Below are 20823 nucleotides of genomic sequence, written 5' to 3' on the forward strand. Positions count from 1 at the left end.
GAATATCATGTTCTTGATTCTCAGACACTGAAACAACAGTTTATTTTGCCACCACCAAGGCTTGTGGAAAGAGAGTGAAAATTAGTGCTTGGAACAGCAACAGAAACATTCTAATTCATAAACACAAATTCTTGTTTAAATGTAGAATCTACAAAAACTGGTGCTCAAAATCATTTACAAGTGGGATCTTATTAGTTAAATACATTATTAGTCAGATATATTAGTTAAATAAGTCAATCTCCAGCAGTAGCACCACCACTAAAAGGATTCTTAGGGAAAATACTCTTTCCAACTGCAGCTCTGGAAGGCATTCCCACCTGGACTGCAGGTGTGCAAGGAATTATTCTTCTCATGCTTCAACTGCAGCTGCAGCACAGAAGGATCTCAGTAATCAATGCTACACCACGGGTCACTTACACAGCACAATTAGAGAAGTTACAGTGATTTATTTTCTGATTTGGTCTCCAACACAAAATACAATTCTTCATTTTTTTCAAGACTACACAGCTGAATTCACACATGAGCTACTGCTGACAAATTCCCCTTATCAAAAAAAAGATCCAAACAAAAAGACAAAACTATTTTGCTGGTTTTGTATTGAAAAAGCAAAAGCGTCTTTGAAAGGAATGTTATACAAAACCTAGAGTAAAACCCATAATGGAGTAGTATTCATGTACCTCAATAAATTGGTAGCAATACTTAGGATATTATTCCCACTGAAAAGCAGCATTGTTTGAGAGCTGTTCTCATTGTGGTCTACAACTGACAAATTTGCATAAGTTGGAAATAAATCAATTCGTGTTGTTGAAAAACCACATAATTCTCAATTTTCTAGAAACATAAAAGGGCTGTTTTGCATCTGTAAGGACCAGGAGAGCTGCAAATGAAATCACCAGTGTTTGCATTTCTGCTCCTGCTGGTTTTCCTATGTGCCCACTCAGGCAATTCTCAGCATTAGATCTGGAATGTTTAATTCCACGTCATTCCAGCTGTACCTCTGCTCAATCCAACTGCTGGGGAAGATTGTGCACTTGCCTGATATTCTCTATAAACACTCCTGCCTGCCAGCTGTCATTCCAAAATTCCACAGCTTTAGTTCAACTCTATCCCCAGTCCTTCCCTCCGTAGGAAGCCTCTATTGTTGCCAGGAACTGGTGCAAAGAAAACGCAAAACTGTTCAGGAGGAACTTCTGAGGGACTCAAAAAAAAACCCCATTGGCTTTCTTGAGTCTTTTCCAAATCAGATGAACACCACAAAAATTAGCCTGAAAAAAACATCATGGCTTAAAAATCAGATTAAACCCATAAGATTAAACCCACAAAGATCCTCAGCATGTGGGTCACTTTTACAGACCTGAGGGGATGTTCACAGAACTATTTAAATAAGAAGAATGAGCCCTTGTATAACCCCCATCAAAGCTCATTTTACCTGCAGTGACACCAGTTCTGTGTCTTGGTAAATTTAGCCCCTGCTCATGGTGAGCAGCACTCCCTTTTTGCCCTCCCAAGCAGAAGATTTTCAGCTATCCAGAACTAAAATTACAATTTTTGTCTAAATTTACATGCAAAACCTTCCCACCAAGCCTAGACTATAATATATAAGGATAATAAGCAACAGCAACACACTAAGGAGCCCCATTTTTGAAACAATTCAAGAAGGTAGGGCCAGAAATATGTCCCAGTGCCCTTTCTCCAGGGGAGCACAACCAGCCTCCACAGAGAATATCCATCACATCCCAGATCTGCACCAGCAGGAGAAAAGACTGAACAATGTGTCAGATTTTGGAAGTCTTCCTTGCATGGATAACTTTGTGAGCAGTATCTGTGCTGCTCTGCAGTGAATGAGTGCCAGGGAAGCCCATGACTGAAGCTCAGGCAACAGGCATTTGTTCCCATAGAATTCCAAACACAAAACTCCTATTTATTGAGAAGAAGCCCACTTCTTATCCAAAGCTTTGTGCTGATGATGTGTTTCAGAGCAGCTCCTCCCTCCTTTTCCCCTGTCCTCTCTTACCTTTTTAACAACTCCTGTTCTTTTTGTACTTTGCACAACGAGGGAGGAAATAATTACATGGCTCTCTGGTGACAGTGGGTACTTCTCCTCATCTTAAAAATGGAAACACCAGCTAATTCTCCTGCTAATATTTACTTGTGCTACGTGTCATTCTCCTCTCTGTCAGTTTATTCTCAAGAAAAAGTTAAGAAATGAAAAGGATTGTGTTTTTCCTTTAGACATTTATTTGTGAATTTTTAGACACTTAAAATTAAGGGGTTTTGGTTTTGAGATAGAACATTCTAGATCCCTGAAGTGAGAGAGTGAAAAGCTCAGGTTGAAGTAGAACAACTACTCTGGGGGAGAAAAATATGTGCACACGAATGACTTCACTACTCAGGTATTTTACTTCAGTCACACACAGAGCTGTTCTGCACTGACAGGGCTCAAATATTCATGCCATCAACTTTTATTGTCATCAACACTTAGGGAGGGTCAGTGGCAGTCACATGCAGGAGCATCCAGAAAAGCAACATTTGAGAATCACGGGGGAGAGTTCACACAGAGTCTACCACAGTCAGAGAATAAAATCCACTCAGCTTCATTTGTTCCATTCCCCCCCGATCAGCCAGCAGAGCACAGGCTGTTCACTGCTCTGACAGGAGCAGGATGAGAGCACATTGTCCACGTGGAGCTCTTAGAAATCACCACCAAGGTTTGCCATTTGCATTATTCAGGGCTGCACATTCTGCTCCTGTCTCATTGATCAAGTCAGTCTTTGGACCGTAAAAAAAAAATTACAAATAATGGGTTTGCAGTTTTCTGCTTTACAATCCACTAGAACAAGAAACAGTTGTTGACATGTACACAACTTTATTTTAAGGACACAGCAATCACAACAACAGAAACAGAACCATTACTTTAACACTGTAAGCTTCCCTCTGGGAACTGACTTGCACGCAGTTAGATCCGAAAGCGTTTGAAACAATATCTTGGGGGAGAAACACAGCAAACCTTAAATATATTAACTTCAAACTTTATGTGCTTATCTCCTCTTTTTGGTGGCTGGTGGCAGTTAAAGCTTTTCAAAGTCATGGCCACTTGTACTCATTGCTTCGGGGTGCATTACCCTTCCCATGAATAGCACGGTACCTGTGGGGAGAGCGGGGAGGGAGGAGGGGATGGAGAGATGCCAGAACCAAAATTAAATGTGAGGGTATGAGATAATGAACACCAATAATAAGCTCTAGAGCACGTGGTGCCTGATTTTCAGAGGAAGATACAGCAGAGAACTTGGTGGCCATGAAAGGCAGTGGCTCAACAGCCCCGTTTGAACACAGCAACCAACCCTGAGCGCTTGGGGTTGCCTTGAGAAGGAGGGTCAATATCACAGATCTTTTTTTCCAAGAAGTTTTTAACCTTACATTTCCAGATTAACAACAAGCTTTGAGGCTTTAACTACAGTTGTTGGCCATTCCTCTTTCTACATGCAAAAGCAATGTTGAGAACTGTCCCAAAGCAACTGGGTTCTGCCCTTTTCTGATTTGCAGTTCTCTTTTCGGGGAGATTTTTGGATACTGAGTAGGGAAAAAGGACAGATATCCTCCTCCAGATACATTTTTTGCCCAATGTGTCTGCAACAGCAAGGATACTCAATTTAGTTTGGTCAAAAAAAACCCTTAAGAGTTGGTATCCTGCCTTGCTGGCCTCGTTTCAGTTGGGATGAAGGTAATTTTCTTCTTAGTATCTGGTCCAGTGCTGTATTTTGAATTTTGTACAAGAAAAAAGCCACACAGGTGACTCTGCCCAGCTGGACTGGAAGCATTATTGCGATCTAAATAAACAAACAAATCTAAATAAACATTGCTACCTGTGGTGGGGATCACAAACACAGGCCCACATGACAGCCTGTGAGTGCCCAGGAATGTTTTACATCCAGTCACAGCCACATCATTAAAACAAATTACAAATACGAAACTGAGGAATCATTTAATCACTGCCCATTTAGTTGGTGAGGGCTGTTCTCATCCCTCACCTGCCACAGAGCACTTGGAGAGCACAACAGAATTATTCATGGCTGTAATATCTGTCCATTATGCAAATCATTTGGTACTGGGAATGCATTTCACTGGTCTTGCTACAGCCAAGCTCTGAGGGGATGCAGTGATTATGGATGTTCAGGGCAGTAACTCTGTGTTCTCACAACAAAAATGGTGAATTTTTCTTCCCTGGGGCTTTTAATCACATCATTGTGAATGTTTTTTTTGTCAGATTTCGACGTCTTACTTGGAGAAACATTCAGGGGGCACAGAAAAGGTGAGCCTTTCAATATTAGGTTTTTAAAAGGAAAATTATTAATTAAGGAAATGTCATAATAATTAATGAAAAATTCATAACACAAGCCCAGTTCATTGATCAAAACATGCAACTTTCATTTGAATGCTTGATGACGTGCTGTGAAAAATTCAAGAACCTGCAATATTCTCACCTGTTCTTCTGTTTCTGACCAAAAAGAAAAAGGGATGGTCAACTATAACTTGGGGATACAGCACTGCCATCCTGCTGATGGCAATCATTCCTAGAGGAAAAAGAACACAGGCAACTTGTTAAACAGCACAGAACTTCTCCTGCTCCTCAGCAGAGACACTTCTGCAGCCCAGGGGCTGCCACTGCAGTCCCACACTCCACACCAAGAGACAGCAGGACAATGTTAACTGAAAATGAGAGAGACCTGCAGAGTAATTTTGGCTTTAAGAATGACTAACAATGCAGAGTTGTGCAATTGCCCAGGCTGAGGGAGCAGCTCATAAATTTTAAGATCCAGAGCCTTCAGAGGAGTTGTGATTCCCCTCACTGGTGGAAGGGGAGTGAGCTGCATTAGCCAGCACTGCTGACCTGTTTTACACAGCTCCAGCCTGAGGTGCACAGTGAAAGGTAACCCTTAATAACTGTGGAATGTGCCACAATTAAATGGGCTGATCCTGCAGCTTTTATATCAAGTTGATAAATAATGCAGAGGCTGAAAGTAAAATTAACTGAGAACAGGCAGAATTTGACTCTCTGTTATTTTTATTTGGAGATGCATAGATTTCTCCAGGACATTATTATAATTCCCAGTGTTTCATTTAATTTCAGGTTTCCCCTGCACTGTTCACACTGACTCCAGTATTGCCAGTAATCTCTGCCCATATTAATGGCACAATTCAACCCAGCCCAGGGAAGCAATTCTTCCTTTCCTCAAGGAATGGCACAAGCAGAGCCAATTGGAAATCACCTGAGGATCCATCTTGGCAACAAATGTGACTTAATTTCAGGAAAACCATGTGATAATCACATCAACCAACCAACTGCCCCCAGCATTAACAGGGGCCAGCAATGGTTTGGCATTCAGCACTTCCCATCTTGCTTCTCAAGAGTATGAGCTTATTAAAATGCAATTGCAACAACTCCCACCTCCTTCTAACTGTTCTGATCAAATGCCTCTGACCACCTCAATTAGCAGGTAAAAAAAAATATAAATTGCAGTCTGTACTCTCCTGACAATCAGAAGGAAAATATGGAAGAAGAGGTTTTTCACAGGATGCTCAAAATCCTTCGTGAAACACAACATGTTGAAAAAAAATGCCAACACTCCACTTCCAGAATTCTCCTCTGAAAGCAGTACCTTGCTATGCTGTGCCCCCATCCTATTTGGCTTTCCTGGCTGTACAGCAAGTCAGCTTTAAAAAATTAATTAACACAGAATAACCAGACATTTGATTTAGTTCTGCTTTTCAGTCGGTACCTGAGGCAGCAGCAGCTTCTGATCCTTCCTCATTAACTTCTAGAAATGCCTTGTGAAATGCCTTTGCAAGGTAAAGTTCCTTGTTATCTGGAGAGGAAAAGGAAACACATTTCAAGTGGCTCAACAGTGAGACTGAGGTGTTTAAAAAAAAACCTCCAAACACTGCCAAAAACCCCAACACTATTATTCACCTTCTATACCAGGCAGGGAAGGATAAGAGCTTTGTTGCATTAAAATACCTTCTGCCAATACCTTTAATAGCACCATTTACCTCACTTAAATTTGTAATGCTCTCCTACACCACGGATATTAAAATAGCTCAGGACTGCCTAGAGCACCACTATCCCAGAGAGGGTAAAAAACAACCCTTGAAAATAAGATTTTAAATACAACTACTGGAAAAAAGGATTATGACATTATATAGCAAATACTCAGACATAAAGAATTTTACTTCTGTGTTAGGTAAAATACAGACTTTCTCCAGGAAAATTAGGTCTTTTCTTTCTTCTTCCATTATATTTTGAAGAAGCTGAACATCAACATTTATAGCCAAACCCACTGTGGAACTTGTTTTTTTTTTTAGCCTTGTTTGTTTTGCATCCTTCTTTGTCAGTATTCAATCCAAGCCTCCTCCTGCTTAAGTTTGTGAATGTTTCATGACTTTCCTTCAGTGGCTAAAGGACCACACCTACTGGAATACTCAGTAGTTCTAACACTAAAGCAAGTCAAAGGCACAAGAAGCAGCAGTTTGAAATGTCTCTCCCCAGCACATCTCACTGAATTAAAACTCCTGCTTCAGCTGCTTCACTTCAATCCCACCACCAAGAGCCCCAAATCATCCCCTCGGGGACTGTGGGTATAAAACATATACAAGGCTGCTAAAAATTGTACTAGTTCTGGGCTTCAGTTCCAAGCCTTCAGTAAAGCCATCCTGAAAGCTGGGCTCAAGTTTCCAGCCTGTTACTTTAAAAAGTGGGACATGTAGCCCCTACTTATCTTGAACATTAAGCAAAAATCTTAAACCCAAATACACTTTCAATGTTTAATAACAAAGAGATTCCTGCTTAGCCTAATCATGCCTTTCAATCCATTTTTTGTTACCACAGCACTTAACCCTGATCCTGTGAACTGTAACAGTCCCAGAAATACTCTGTATTTTCATCCCCAGTGCTTTATTTTGCAGTGTGGTGGCACTTCTGGGACTCAAGGTACATTTCTGGTCAGAGCACTTTGCACCTCAGAAGTCTGGGCTCCATCTGATGAGCTCAGAGACCCTAATTCTGACAGCACAAACACTGCTGACATTTGCCATCAGGTGTAAAAGCAGGTCTACTTCTATTCAGGATCTGAGTATTAAATAAAACAACAACATTTAAAGTTGACAGGAACACAGGTGTCGCTGCAGATGAGACCATACACCCAGTTAGTCCAGCACACTGCACCAGCTCTGGCATTGTTGTTGCTCCAGAAGATCCAAGTCACCTCACAGATGAAAACTACAGCACAACTTACAAGAGAAAAATATGCCTTATACCCTAAACCAAATTTCTAATCCCCAGAATACACAGAATGCCTTTATTCAATGTACCATAGACAGTTGTCATTGCTCTGAAGCCATTTTATTTTTTTTAATCCTACCACTCTCATAACCCCAGGGAACACCCAGCCAAGATAAGCTGGATAAGTTTTCCATGAGAGAAGCACTTTCTATTTGTTTTCAATTTGTTGCCTTTCACTTCATTGGATATCTTTGTCCTTGGATGATGAAAAGAGCAATTCCACATCCCAAATTACTTTCTCTAGATTCTCCTCTTCACAGGGGCACTGCCACATCCCTCTCATTCATCTCTCCCTGAAGTGAATGAATCTATTTTCATATGAAAGCACAATGTTGTCACTGGGAGTTCAGGCAGCTTCTCTTTGATGCAGGTGTTGATTGTCACATCAGTGACTGCAAAACCCCAGCATCACATCTCCTCACGTTTATCCATCTTTCCTTCTGGCTTCACTGGGGACAAGCTGGGGCTCACCTGAGGATCTGCCATCACATCATTCTTCTCTAGCAGCTCCTTCAAATGTGGATTTTCATAAGAACTAACATGATTTGGTTGTTAACACCTCAGGGAAGTCCCGTGGGGATCTGGTGCCAAGGTTTAAGCTTCGTGCAGGACCCAAGCCCAGATCCCCTCTAATGAGTGGGAGGGATGTGAAGCTCCCTCCTGATGTCCAGGACTCCACAAGCATCACACTTCATTTGTCATCACACTCCATCTGTCTGCAAACTCCTACTCAGCTGCCAACTGGCTGCTCTGCAAGTCTCATTTTAAAGAAATCACGAAGGTTTATTGGCTCTTCCAGCTTAGGCTGTCCCAGAAAAATTATATGTACGTCAGTCAAGACTTCAAAGAGCCATTTACTGGACTGATGCTCTTCTAACTACTTTATACTGTGAAAGTAAGTCACTGAGATCACTTCACTGCTCACTGCCACGCAGGTCACCTTGCATTAAAAGCAGCTGCCATTTAAGACTCAATAAAACAGTGAGAAATATTATAATCATTTGAAAGAGAAGGGGAATTTGAGTATTGAAATTAGTTCAAGGGTAAATCTTAAGTGGTGTCAAAATACTCAAGCAGTGAGTTTATGTGCTGTGTAAATTCTAAAATGCCAAATACCAGAAGTTATTTCAAGATTCTTTTGGACACTTGATGGAATCAGATGCAAGTAAATACTGTCAAGTCTTTTGATGAAAGTGAGAGTCAGAACATATGTGACCTGACAGCCAAGGAGGAATGTCCTCCTACTCACCTGGGAGGATTGACAAAGAACTTAATTTCTGCGAGGGAGTAACATTTGAAATGTGCCTCTGGATTAGAACTTCCTCTTGGGTTGCTCAGAATCCAGACATTCCAGAGGGCAAAGCCAACTCCCTCATTTCCATTTTTCAGATTGAGTGCAAAAAAGCACAAAATTCTCAATATTGAAAAATAAGCCTGTAATCCTGCAATTTGCCTTGGATCCACTAAACCTACATGGAATTTTGCTGAACCCACCAATGTGCCTGGATCTGTTCACAGGATTAGGGCTGTTGCTGGAATTGCAGCGACTTTCCTTGACAGTAAAGCAAAAGCAACAGGAGAGGAGGAGAAAAGTATTTTTAAACACAACAGAATTCCTCAAAAATCTCCTTAGATTTCATTTATGATTCATGTCTTCCTAAATTAAGTGTCCAGACAAAGATTTTGTTCCAATCCCTGCATTTAAGGTTCCATGAAGTGCCAAACATTCCAGAGGAACTGACCCTGAGATTCATGGAAATTTCCAACTTCCACTTCCCTGCTACCTGATGTACCATTCAGGTGTTTGTAAAAGCAAGCTTTGAACAAATTTGCTTCATGATTTTTATTTTCCCTTCCTCCCTCCACATTTCACATTATGAAAATTAGAAATGGGAAACATACTCTGTATTTTCATTATTTAAAACTTCATCTCCACGGCATCAACAGTGGGGTTTTCATTAAAGACATTAATTCAAAACCATTTTTTTTTATTTCTTAATTTACAAATGACCTTTTCATCCCCTGGTGGCACATCCCCTTTTCAGTGACAAGCAGGCAAGTTACAGTGAAACTCATGAATTCTCTCTACACACTGCTCTGTACTCAACAAACAAGTTAATCTTTAAATGGCAGAGGAGTTAATTCGCTCATGCAGAAGAAGGTATTTTGATTTTATACAGTACAGTTGTCAAAAATATAAAACTTGAAACAAATCACTGGTCACACGGATTAAGACACAAGCACCTGATTCCTTCTGCCAACCTCTCCACTACAGAATTAGTCCCTGATACAGAGATGAATTTTATATGGAATTAAATAAGAGCCAGGAGCTGCCTCTGTGGTTCCATCTCCTCTGTGCATTTTCCGTTCTCCTTAATGCTTTTTCTCAACTAAATAATTTTATATCTATAGACCAGAATTTATTGGAAAGCTGACTGTTCTTTGAGGTTGCAGAGAAATCGAAGGTGTTTTTTGCCAGAAAAAAATGCTATTTCTTTGAAGAAAGATTTTTCATTTATTTCAATTCCTTTCATTAGCTAACTTTAGCTTTTCCCACAGCTTCACTGGAAAAGTGAAATAAGCTCCATGATACACTAGAAACAGGATTTCAGACTTAGCAAACACGGAGGGATGTGAACATCACAAACATTGCTCTGTACATTTTCGAGGAAGGTTTGACTTATTACCAGTACTTTGAATAAGCACCCAGGTGTGACTGTTCCCAGGGACAGACAACGCAGAACAGGGATTGCCAATCAGCCAAGGATCTACCTGGCTGGTTGGGCAGCAACACATGGAGCAAAACAACCCAAAAAACATAGAGGGGGCAGTGTAGAGGCATAAATTACAAGGACAAGGACAGCAGTCTCACACTGCTTCATTCTGGGCTTCCCAAAATTCAGGTCTAGACAGACTATATTAATAAACTGCTCACCTGGCTCCTCCTGGTAGGTAAAGATGAATCAACTTAGGCATTTTTGTGCCACTTCAACAGAGGAGCTGTGGCTGCCCCATCCCTGGAAGTGTCCAAGGGCAGGTTGGACGGGGCTTGGAGCCACCTGGACTAGTGGAAGGTGTCCCTGCCCGTGGCAGGGGGGTGGAATTGGATGAGCTTTCATGTCCTTTCCAACCCAAACCATTCTGTGACTCTATGAACACCTTTTAGGAGGTATTAAAAAGCATAACAATCTCATTCCCACCTGAATTTTTAAATGTATTGGATATTTCAACTTGTGAAAATTAAGTGTTGACACCATATTGCACCAGGCAGGCAGCATCTGTGACCAAATGGCTTTTATCTCAGAACTCTTCTTCCATCCACAGGTATCTGGGGAGATGACTAATTGTACAACAGCTTAATGCTCTTAATGCTGGGAACAAACAGCCTCTAGGGATACAGGGATGACAATCCCTTGGTGTGGGAATCTCATCTGCCAGGCAGGCACTGCAGCCATACACTGCTCTCACAGTATCACACTTTCTCTAATTTCTAGTGAGAGCCAGGTCTGAGACACTCAGAGTGAACCTTCCCAGGTAAAAAATGGATTTCCTCATATACCTTGAGAGACAAGACATGAACCTCTTACCAGACATGGCAGTGAGGTCAGCACTGCTGCTGAACAGCTCTGTAATTCCCAGCCCTCTCCAGACTTCTTTGAGATCAATCTCCTGTTCTACTGTGAACCTGCAGAATGGAACAGAAAATCACAAGCAGCCAGATGTGAGCACTGCTTACTGGTATTAGAAAATTCAAATTTCTAGGTAAAAACACCAAGATAAATAATGCAAAGGAGGAGGTTCACTGCTAGCGACACCTTCTAAAAAATGCTTATAAACAAATTAATTTACTCACAGCTGGATCTTTTTCCTAATACACAAGCAATCAAAAATATGTTAATGGTATGTACAGCCCGTGACCATAAAACCTCAGTGCAAAATTATGCAGCAGTAATGGAAATGATTACTTTTTATACAAGAGGTTTACTACAAAAACTGAATTTAATTGTACAAATACTAGAACAGAATATCAAATGAGGCAAACAACAGCTGATTTTCTTAGAGAGCTGAGGGCAAAGAAGGAGTGGAAAGTGAGAAAGATACTCCACTTTCACTGTGACAGTATAAGCAAAGACCAACAGCCATGAATATGAACATAAAGCATTCCTGACTCAGCTTCTAATTAGTCTGGTGGCAAAATTGTAATTGAGTTTTGATTGTGAGTAAACAACAGGGAAAACAAATAGTTGTCAGTGTAAATGCACATGTGAGCACAAGCTGGCAGGATTTCAGGGGGAGCCTTCAAAGCTGCCTTCGAGGGAATGTTACTGTGCTGGAAGGACAAACTGAGACCTGTCCTGAGGGCAAGATCTGGGGCAAAAGCTCCTTCCATTTCTAATCACTGCTTTTCAAACAGCATCAAAGCTATGCCTAGTGTCAGTGAGACAAAAAAAAAAGACTTGAGTCCTTTCTGTGTGGCCAGAAACAGACTGGACAGCTGGAGAAACAAAGAAATGTGTCAGAAAAATAATAATAATGGCAGAAAATACCAGATGTCTACAGACAAACACAGGGGACCGAGTACAAATGTTTGTTATGGGTGAGTTGTGGGTTCTCTGTGGAATAAGCAAGCAAATTATCAGTGATTTACATTATGATGACAGTGACTGGTTATAACTATAGAATAACAAAATTTTTAGTCTATAAGGTGTTGGCAGAGTTTCTCCAGCCACTGAATCAAAAACCACCCTGCAGTTACCCTGCAGCCCTCAGTGACGGCACAAAGAAGTGCCAGAACCAAATAAAATAAGTGTTTCTGTGCAATCTTATTTTTCAGGATTAAATTCCCTCAACTCCATGGAAGAACATGTTCTTTTCAGGAGGAAGAGCAGCCCAGAACTCTGGGCAGAGCACAGCTCATGAAGAGCTGAGATGTACAACCCAGCATGTGCAAACTTGGCAGCTTGAAAAAGAGGAATCTGGACATCAAAATAGAACTGGATGAGAGTCAAGTGGATCTTCCTCACTTACACAGAAGGAGAAAAATCCAGCACACAATCTACATTCATAATGAACTTACAAATGCCTCTAGAAGCCAAAAATCTCTGATGGGATGGATATTAGTCATTACCCACAGAAGGATTTTAGGAGTGAAATAAGATCTGGAGATAGTTCAGGATTGATAAATCACTGGTAGCATTGCAAGTGTTCATGTACCTTGTCCAGAACAATTCCAGGACATGCCTGGAATAAAAATAAAGGAACTGGTTCTTGTGATTTTATTGCTTTGGCAGTTCTCAAAAGAGTCAGAAGAGACCAACAAAGATTTAAGTACTGCAGGAAGCTCCTCATGGTGTTCTGGCATGTTCTGCATGTTGAAGCATTTGTTAAAAAAAAGAAAAAGGGGAAAAAAAGGCATTATTTTAATGAATGAGATGTGGGTAAACATGAGATGACCTGAAAATACACAACAGGATTTTAGGAAATGGAAATGTGCCCTGTGAGCTGTCTTTCCCTCCTGGAAAGCTGTGGACATTCACACTGGTCAAAACCTACCTTACAAACAGAGAAGGCACATGAGTGTTAAAATGCAGTTTATAAAAATTTCAGTGCTGTATATTTTCCTTTCTGGCTTTCATTTCACCCCAGTATTAAATCTATTAAGATTTCAACACAATTTAGGTAGGGACCACCAATATCAAACTAGTGAGGAATATCAGGGCAGGAAAGCAGCAAGTCAAGTCTGCATGAAAAGCAGAATTGGAGGTAAAAAATAAGAAAAATAACTGCAAAAAAAAGCATTTTTTCCAACTGCAGGGTATCAAATGCAAATGAGGTGGGTTTAAGTCTCTGGCCCATTAGACAGGAAACACACATCTACTAAGCCATGGATTGTGACCCAGAAGGGAAGTTTGGCACAGGATGCCTTTGCAGACTGATCAGGGAAGGGTTTGGGAGATGTTTTGGGAAAAAATAAACCTGTAAAGCCTCAGCTGAACATGGATCTGGAAAAAGGGAAAGCAAACAAGTTGATTGGTTCTATTGCTCGAGAATCCCCGTGTGAAGGACAGGAGCAGTCCCTTAAAAAAGAGGTTCTGTCCCTGACTGAGACCTCTGGAAAGGCAAATTCCAAACAGGTGCATGAGGGAAGGTCTGTACAATATCTACAGGAGTGAGTTCCTGCTCTATTTGTCATAAAAAGCAGACTAAAAATATCACATCAGCTGTTTAAATATCAGACGATCCCTTTATGGAAACAAAACTAATTAGTTCCCTTCTCCCCTCTTTTAGTTCTGTCCTGTGGTAAATCCCCACTCCAAACCACTGTTCCAAATAGTATCCCCCCTCCTTTCCCTCCTGCTCTGAAAAGCAGGGAGAGTTACAGATAAATTATTAATGAGATTTCCAATATTTTAGCTGACACCAGAACCGGCCTTTTTTGAGAAACAACAGGGGCTGCTTTACACTGGAAATTTAATTCCAGGCTGTGCAATCCCATGTAAACACTCAGGGTGAGTTATCTTCCATCACATTTGGATTTCTGTGCATTCCTCACAGACAGCGATGTCAGTATTCAAAATCAAAGCTGACAACTTAGAACACAGAGCTGAAATTCCATCTCATTTCCCAGGCATCTGCTGCACCTCCAGACTTTGGGAATGCCGAGCCACACGTGGTTATTTGCAGTGTTTGTTGCATATAATGAACCAGATGGTCATATTTTCCCCCCCCCCACAATCTTTTGGGTGCTCCTGATGCTAAAAATACTACGAAAAAAATCAATTTCAACACTTCAGTATCAGAAATCATGGAATAGCTGCAACTGGGAGCTGTAAAAACCACAAAGGGAAGACTGAGGAACAGCCACTGAAGAGAAGATTAGATTGAGAAACCAGCAAAAAATTCTCTGGAGAGTTCATCAGGGAACTGGGACATTTTAATGAAATTTAAAACTTGCACAAGCATTAGATTAAAATGATGCATTTATGTCACTGAGAGTCTTCTGCAGTTCTGTATCTGAGCCTTTAGGTTTTGCAGAGAGCATTAATACACCACATCAGGCCATCTTTCTTCTATTTTACAGACATTCAAGACAGGAAAAAAAAAGATGGCTTCATGTTTTATGATGCTGTGCAAACCTTCCTTCCAAAATACTACATTTTTTCTGATTTTTAGATGCTCAGGATTCCCAGAAGGATCAGGGGACACTGTCTTGTCATCCAGCTGAAAAATGACTCATCCCAAAGTGCATCATTTCAAAAATTACTAAGGGTTCTGAACGAGCCAGAGCAAGAAAATTCCAGGTTTTCAGATTGGTTCTAATACATTCAATTCTGCAGAACAAAAGGCTCCATTGCTTGACATCAATATTCGTGCTTGGAGGGCAGGCCCTGAGGATCTGAAGCACTATTTTTACCCCAGCAGCCCCTCCAGTGCCAAGCTGCCAGCTGATATCAATTCCAACATTTCGGCTGGAATTTCAGCTGGGCTGTCCCGAGGTGCCAGAACCAGCCTGAATGATTTAACAGCCTGAAAACAAACAAGCAAGAGAGCAAAAAAAAAAAAACCCACTAACAGTAAAACCAACCCCAAAACCTTCACTCATCTGCCCTGGCCAGGTGAAGAAAGGCAGGTTGTGGGTTTTTCTCTGGCAAGATCCTTCTTTCCAGGGCTAAATATGGGTTGAGAATGGATTTCACTGGGATAGTTTAATGCCTTTTATGTGGTTGTATCTCCAGAACATCCAGCACTGGCCCATTCCATTCCTCATGAAAAGAGGACTTGAGACAGCAGGTTAAAAACCAAAAGACAGAGGATTTTTTTAATTTGGGTTTAGATTTTTGTTGGGTTTTTGAGTGTTTTGGGGTTTTTTTGTCTTTTAGAGAAAACAACCTTCAGCTAAAACCACTTATTTCAGCACTGTCTAAAGCATTTTTAAGGTATTTTAAATGTACAAAAAAGCAAGGTTATTATAGAGATTTGGAACACTCCTTAAGAGGAGATCTGCAAACTGTAGCACTGCTATTAGGTACCAGTTCCTCCTCTGCTCTTCAAATAATTTATGTTCCAGAGACAGCTTTGTAAATTAGATTCATGGTCTGTTTCACTCCTATACAAAAAGTGGATTAAAATGTTGATCATTTTAGTCTGGGTTAAGCTGGAAACAATGATTTGAAAATGAAAATGAGAAAGTATAATTTAACAATTCTGTACAAATCTCTCCTTTGCTATTAAGAGGAATAATACCCAATTTCATTTGCACACAGATAATGCAGACAGAAATTGCAAAGTTGTGATTAACTCTGCTTTGGTTCGTCATTCAGGTCCTATTACAAATGTATAAGTTTAAAAAATGTTCACTTTATAATTGGATAGCATCTTTCAAGATATAAAAATTTAATTTTATTCCACTGCTGCTTTCAATTTCTCAGTGGACAGAGCCTGGAGGCCACATTTCATAACACGCTTTTTTCTGAGTCACAGCATCAAATATTTATGAAGTGTTTATTTAGAGCATTGACAAAATCCTGGAGACCACCTCTAAATCCCTAATGGAAATCCAACACCTTGGGAGCACGCAATTAATCTTTGGATTTGCTGTAAGGAGACTGCAGTATTACTACATGGAATTTCAAGCTCACAATAGTTATCTTTTATAATCTGGAAATACTGAAGGTAACTGGCACATGGTTCCACCTGGTTTGCCTCTGTATAACTGTAATTTGCAAGTGTTTATCAAGCTCTTTGAGGTTGTTGGATAAGAGAGACAGCCATTACAAGCAGCCCCAGGGCAGAATAAATAAGGACATTTTATGATCACACAAACCCCAGGGCTCAAATTCACACCTGAGAACCTGGATACAGAGAGTCCTGAAGTCTCTGCTCTTGCTTAGAAGCAAACAAACCCCCAGATCACCTCTACAAACTTAATTCAAGTCATGAACATAATTAATATGTTTTTAATGCCATTGGTGTATTTAGACAGCCAAGATTCTCAAATGTGGAAGGTGGTTTTCACAGATTCTCCACTGACTCAATGGAGAGGGATTCCTGTTGTGGATCTCACACTCCAGAAATTCTTTGAGAGATGATGTCCAACTTCAGCAGATGATGCACAGGCTGGGAAATGTTCCAGGCATAAAAACAAAGCTTAAGGGATGGAAGAATCCTCGGATTTTGCCTCTAATTAACATCTAGGTCAGGTTTGCCCAGGTCTGCAGAGAAACAGCCCGTGAGAAATTCCCCTCCCCTGAGTCTTGGTGGACTTTGTGAAGCCTCTGGGACTTGAAGCTCCAAGAGAAAATAAACCAAAAAAAATCCCAGGAATAGTGTAGAGTAGGTTCAGTTTGTATAAAACCTGCAATGCAGCTCTTTGCTGCTCTTCTGCTTCTTTAAAGAGCAGTGACTAAAACAAAGAAACTCTTACTATGGGGCAGCAAAAAAAACAGCCCAAAAATGCTGCTGTTCCCTCACCACTCTGCCTCTAAAGCTGGAGAAGTGGAATTCTGTCTCCATTTGGAATCAGGGCACGCTGACAGCACCAGTCCATCTCAACCTAATTTATCCTGGCCAGCCTTGTTTATTGTGCTCAGCTGCAGTTCAGCTTCTGGAAAGTGGTCTTGGCTTTGGAAAGGAAGCTGATGGACTGCAGGGAGCCTTAACATGGGAAATGTGACAAACTCCAATCTCCAACTCACCTGAAAGCAACTATTTTAATGATTAAAAGGATTCACTGCAGTTTATTTTTCCTGCTGCTCTGTGCCCACTTCACAGTGCCACAAAAACAGAGCAAGGTGAAGTGATTCCATTCAAACTGTGCCCTATTGTTACATAAACACTTCCATGAAATCATGATGAATCACTTGCAGGACACAGTGATCCAACTGTATATTATTAGTGACATTTAGTAGTAAACAACTCTGCTGCTGAATCAGGCACAGAGCACAAAAAATAATTAGAGGTGGATGAAGCAGGATTCCAGAAAAGATCCTAAGTGGTAGATGGGAGCAAATTGCCACTGAGCATCCACAACCTGCAAATGAACCAAGAGAAGCTTCATCCCTTCTGCTATAATGTCTTGTTATTCTGTTGCTTCTCTCAGGAAAAAGCAAGCAGCATTTATTTCAGCAAAGAAAAAAAGCCCCAAATTGACTGGAATTATTTCTCAACACTCAACCATTTGTATCCACACAGACACACACCACTAGAACTTCTTCAAATAGCAGCACACAGAAACCTAATTAGCACCTAAATGAAACATCTGATAGTTGAGACTTGCACTATTTCTGGGGCTCCTGTCTAAATGGGGCTTATCCATAATGAGTTCTGCAGTACTCTGAGCATCATTCCGAGTGGAAATGCTCCTGATGAGGAGGAAACTTTCCTCTCTGGAGTGTTTTATGAAAGGGATATAAAAGCAGAGCTCATCTGTTGCTCAACCCATCATCATTCTGCCCCACACCCCCCAGGCTTTCCTGTCAAAGCAACCTTCCTGTGGGTGCTCCAGAACCACAGCCCTGGGCAAGATGGACAAGTTTTCCCTACTCTGCTCCTCCAACCATTTTGGATTCAGTTTTTCCCCTTCCAGTGCCATGGGAGCACATTCTCACCTTGGTAAATACACTTCCACTTTCTGCTTCTTTACAGAATTGGCCCATTCGTTAATCAAGGAGGCTTTGACCAGTGGTTCCAGTGTGACCAGTGGAACCTCCTGCCTGGACAGCACGATCATCATACTGATCTCATCTCCCTCATAGGGGATCTCCAGAACCTGGTAGATGCCACCTGCTTCATTGGAGCCATCACTGAACTCCCCTATAACAGAAAAACAACAAAAAAAGCCATTAGAAGGATTTTCTTTTGTCTTTACTGGAGATAAAGGAAAACAGAACCCTAATACTAAGTAGTGTTTACTAAACACACATAATAATAAACATATAAATGACCCTACTTATTCTGTATAAAATTTGTATTAGTTTCTTCATCATAGGATTTGAGGTTTACATTTGATTTCCTGAAGAACACAAGCTCATGCAATGACACATGGAGATAATTGGAGATAACTACACTTTTATGAGGAGGCTAAAATTTAAGGCAGCCAAGACTTTCATGGAAATGGGCAGAGGTTTTGTATTCAGGAGAGATAATTTTTCAGTGATGAGACTCAGTGAAATGCTGCCAATGCCAGACACCACAGAGCCCCCTTGGAACTCAAGTTCAAGATAAAAATGATCATTAGTTCTGCTGTTCAAAAAAACCCTATTTTACCTTTTCAAGGATATTACAACAGTTCTGAGCAAATATGACTCATTTTAATATTTAGCACAGGACAAGAAAAATATTTTTGTGATAAGCAGGACTAACTTGAGAATTGTAAAGAGGTTAAATACAAGGGATAAACATTCTGAAATCCACCATGTGGCACCAAACAGGTCATTAAAATTGTTACCTAGTTATCACATACACATTTGGGAAAGACACCAAAATCTGAGTCCCTTCATTGGGCAAAGAGCACATTAAAAATTCCAGGTGAAAGAAGAGACAACAGTTCAAATTAACATTACTGCAACAAACCCACTAAGCCAAGACTTACTGGCTTTAAACTGCTAAAGGTCCAACTCACCGTAGTAAAACTCTCCCTGTTGGTACATCATGGGAATTTGCACTTCACTTTCATCATCTTTAGTGAAAGAAAAAGTTCTTGTATTTTCAGGTCTGAACTGTGACTTCCAGTTGCCCTTAAAGTAGATTGCATTGATGAGAGCCAAATGAGTGAGAGCACCAAAATCTCCCGAAGACACAAAATCTTTGATCATACCTAAAAAGAAACCCAACTGTCAGTCTGTGTGTCAAGCTGAGCATTAAATCAAAACTTGAGACAGCTTGGAAAAATGCAAGAAAATAAAAAGCTGTGTTAACATGTAATTTCCAATTCAGATGTTTCATTAAATCTCAAATTAAACTGCCAGTGTTTTGTAAACCTAAATCACAGTGTAGGTGCATAAACCCTTCCATCAAGCACAAGTTAGTCAAGTGTTTCTTGATCACTACTAAATATATCCCACAAGGAAACCATGTGGAAAAGGGTCACACATGGAATGTTCACACTGGGGCTACGAAACAGTTCAGCATTTTCATCTTGAGGGCAGAACTTGTGTAAACTTTGGCTCCGATCCCAAGAAGCACTGAAACGGGTGCTCGGTTTAAAGTGCACCCACTGGAACTCCCCCTGGGCCAGTTTGGAAGGAAGCATTCCATTCCAGCAGTGCCCTACTGACTCCAAAGTAAGGGCTGATCATCAAAACCCCACATGAACTCACAGCATTTGCTCCACTGGCATCAGCTCCTGAACAGCAAAAGGGAAGAGCCACGGAGCATCTGCTCTGTTCAGCTGAGCGGGGTGGCTGCTCTGCTCCCACTCCTACATCACCATTCCCCTCACAACACACTCTGGTACCTGCTTTAGCTCATCTTACATGGCTTGATTTCAGCAAAATCACTTCCAGTTTGGTAAATTTGGTGCACTGACCAGCTCTGCTGCTGCTCTTGAAGAATGACAGCTTTTCTTGCTCACTTCTATTTTTAACTGATATTGCAATAATAAATTAAATAAACACATTCCTCGGTCTAATTATTACTCCTTAATCCATGGTTTAAAAAACAAATTAATTCTGCTTTCTGGAGCACATGATCCTGACTAACTGGTGTGAAATTTGTGTATCCCAGGGCAGGATTTCTTCCGGGTTGCTGTCTGTGCTCCATTTTATCCAGAAGGATAAAGGAACGAGGTGTGACTGATACTGCCACACTCACTAGGAGATGGAAAAAAGAAAAAGAAAACATTAAGAAGGAAAGCACTTCCAGGTTTCTGTTTCTATTTGGGAAGTCATATTGCTTTATGTTTTTTCAGGCACATCTCGTTAGCACACTAATGAAATGTGAGGCATTTTTCTGCCCAGAGAAACCTTTGACAGTTCTGGTTTCTGCTCTGAGCCTCCCATCAGGCTCATCCTGCTGGAACTGGAAACCCGCCTGTCCTGAACCCCTTTCCTAAGGAGAACATGAGCCTCCTCCTCTGTCAGAGCTGGAGGCAGGAGGGAATGAGATGGAGTGGCCAGAGAGCAGCTGAGGGACTGTTACATCCCAGCCTGATGCCAAGAGCCCCCCAGTCTTTGTCAGCCCTGTTTTTCCTTTTCCCTCAGACAGACCCCAGGTTTCCCTGAAAACATTTGGCAATCTGCTGCATCACTGACATCCATCTCTATCTGGAGATTGAGATAAAGGGCAGAGTTTGTTATGGACACAACAGCTGCCACGTTCCCCTGGAAAAACACCAGATCATTGTCAAACTGGAATAAAAGCATTACATGAGGAGTTTTCCCGCTTTGGAGCCATTTCCATAAGGCATTATGGATTCTTAAATGCTCAGACCACATGGTGATGTGGTGAATTCCTTATGGGGACCCTGATCCCTTCAAATTTCCAATGGT

The 20823-nt window shown here is 41.0% G+C and overlaps 1 protein-coding gene across 1 annotated transcript in view; it reads right to left on the reverse strand.

The window, feature by feature from the left end:
• Positions 1–2849: 2849 nt before the first annotated feature.
• The window catches only part of SERPINI1 (serpin family I member 1), a 45883-nt gene continuing 27909 nt past the window's right edge, over positions 2850–20823 (reverse strand). The window contains exons 4-9 of the mRNA XM_027685869.1: positions 18957–19151; positions 17944–18148; positions 10924–11021; positions 5778–5864; positions 4482–4571; positions 2850–3145 (exon numbers count right to left, since the gene is read on the reverse strand). Of these exons, the coding sequence (XP_027541670.1) occupies positions 3069–3145; positions 4482–4571; positions 5778–5864; positions 10924–11021; positions 17944–18148; positions 18957–19151 (752 nt within the window). The 3' untranslated portion in view covers positions 2850–3068. The remainder of the gene's footprint in view (positions 3146–4481; positions 4572–5777; positions 5865–10923; positions 11022–17943; positions 18149–18956; positions 19152–20823) is intronic.

This window comes from Neopelma chrysocephalum, unplaced genomic scaffold (genome assembly GCF_003984885.1).
Source record: "Neopelma chrysocephalum unplaced genomic scaffold, ASM398488v2 Primary Assembly neopelma1_69, whole genome shotgun sequence".
NCBI classification, from domain to species: Eukaryota; Metazoa; Chordata; class Aves; order Passeriformes; family Pipridae; genus Neopelma; species Neopelma chrysocephalum.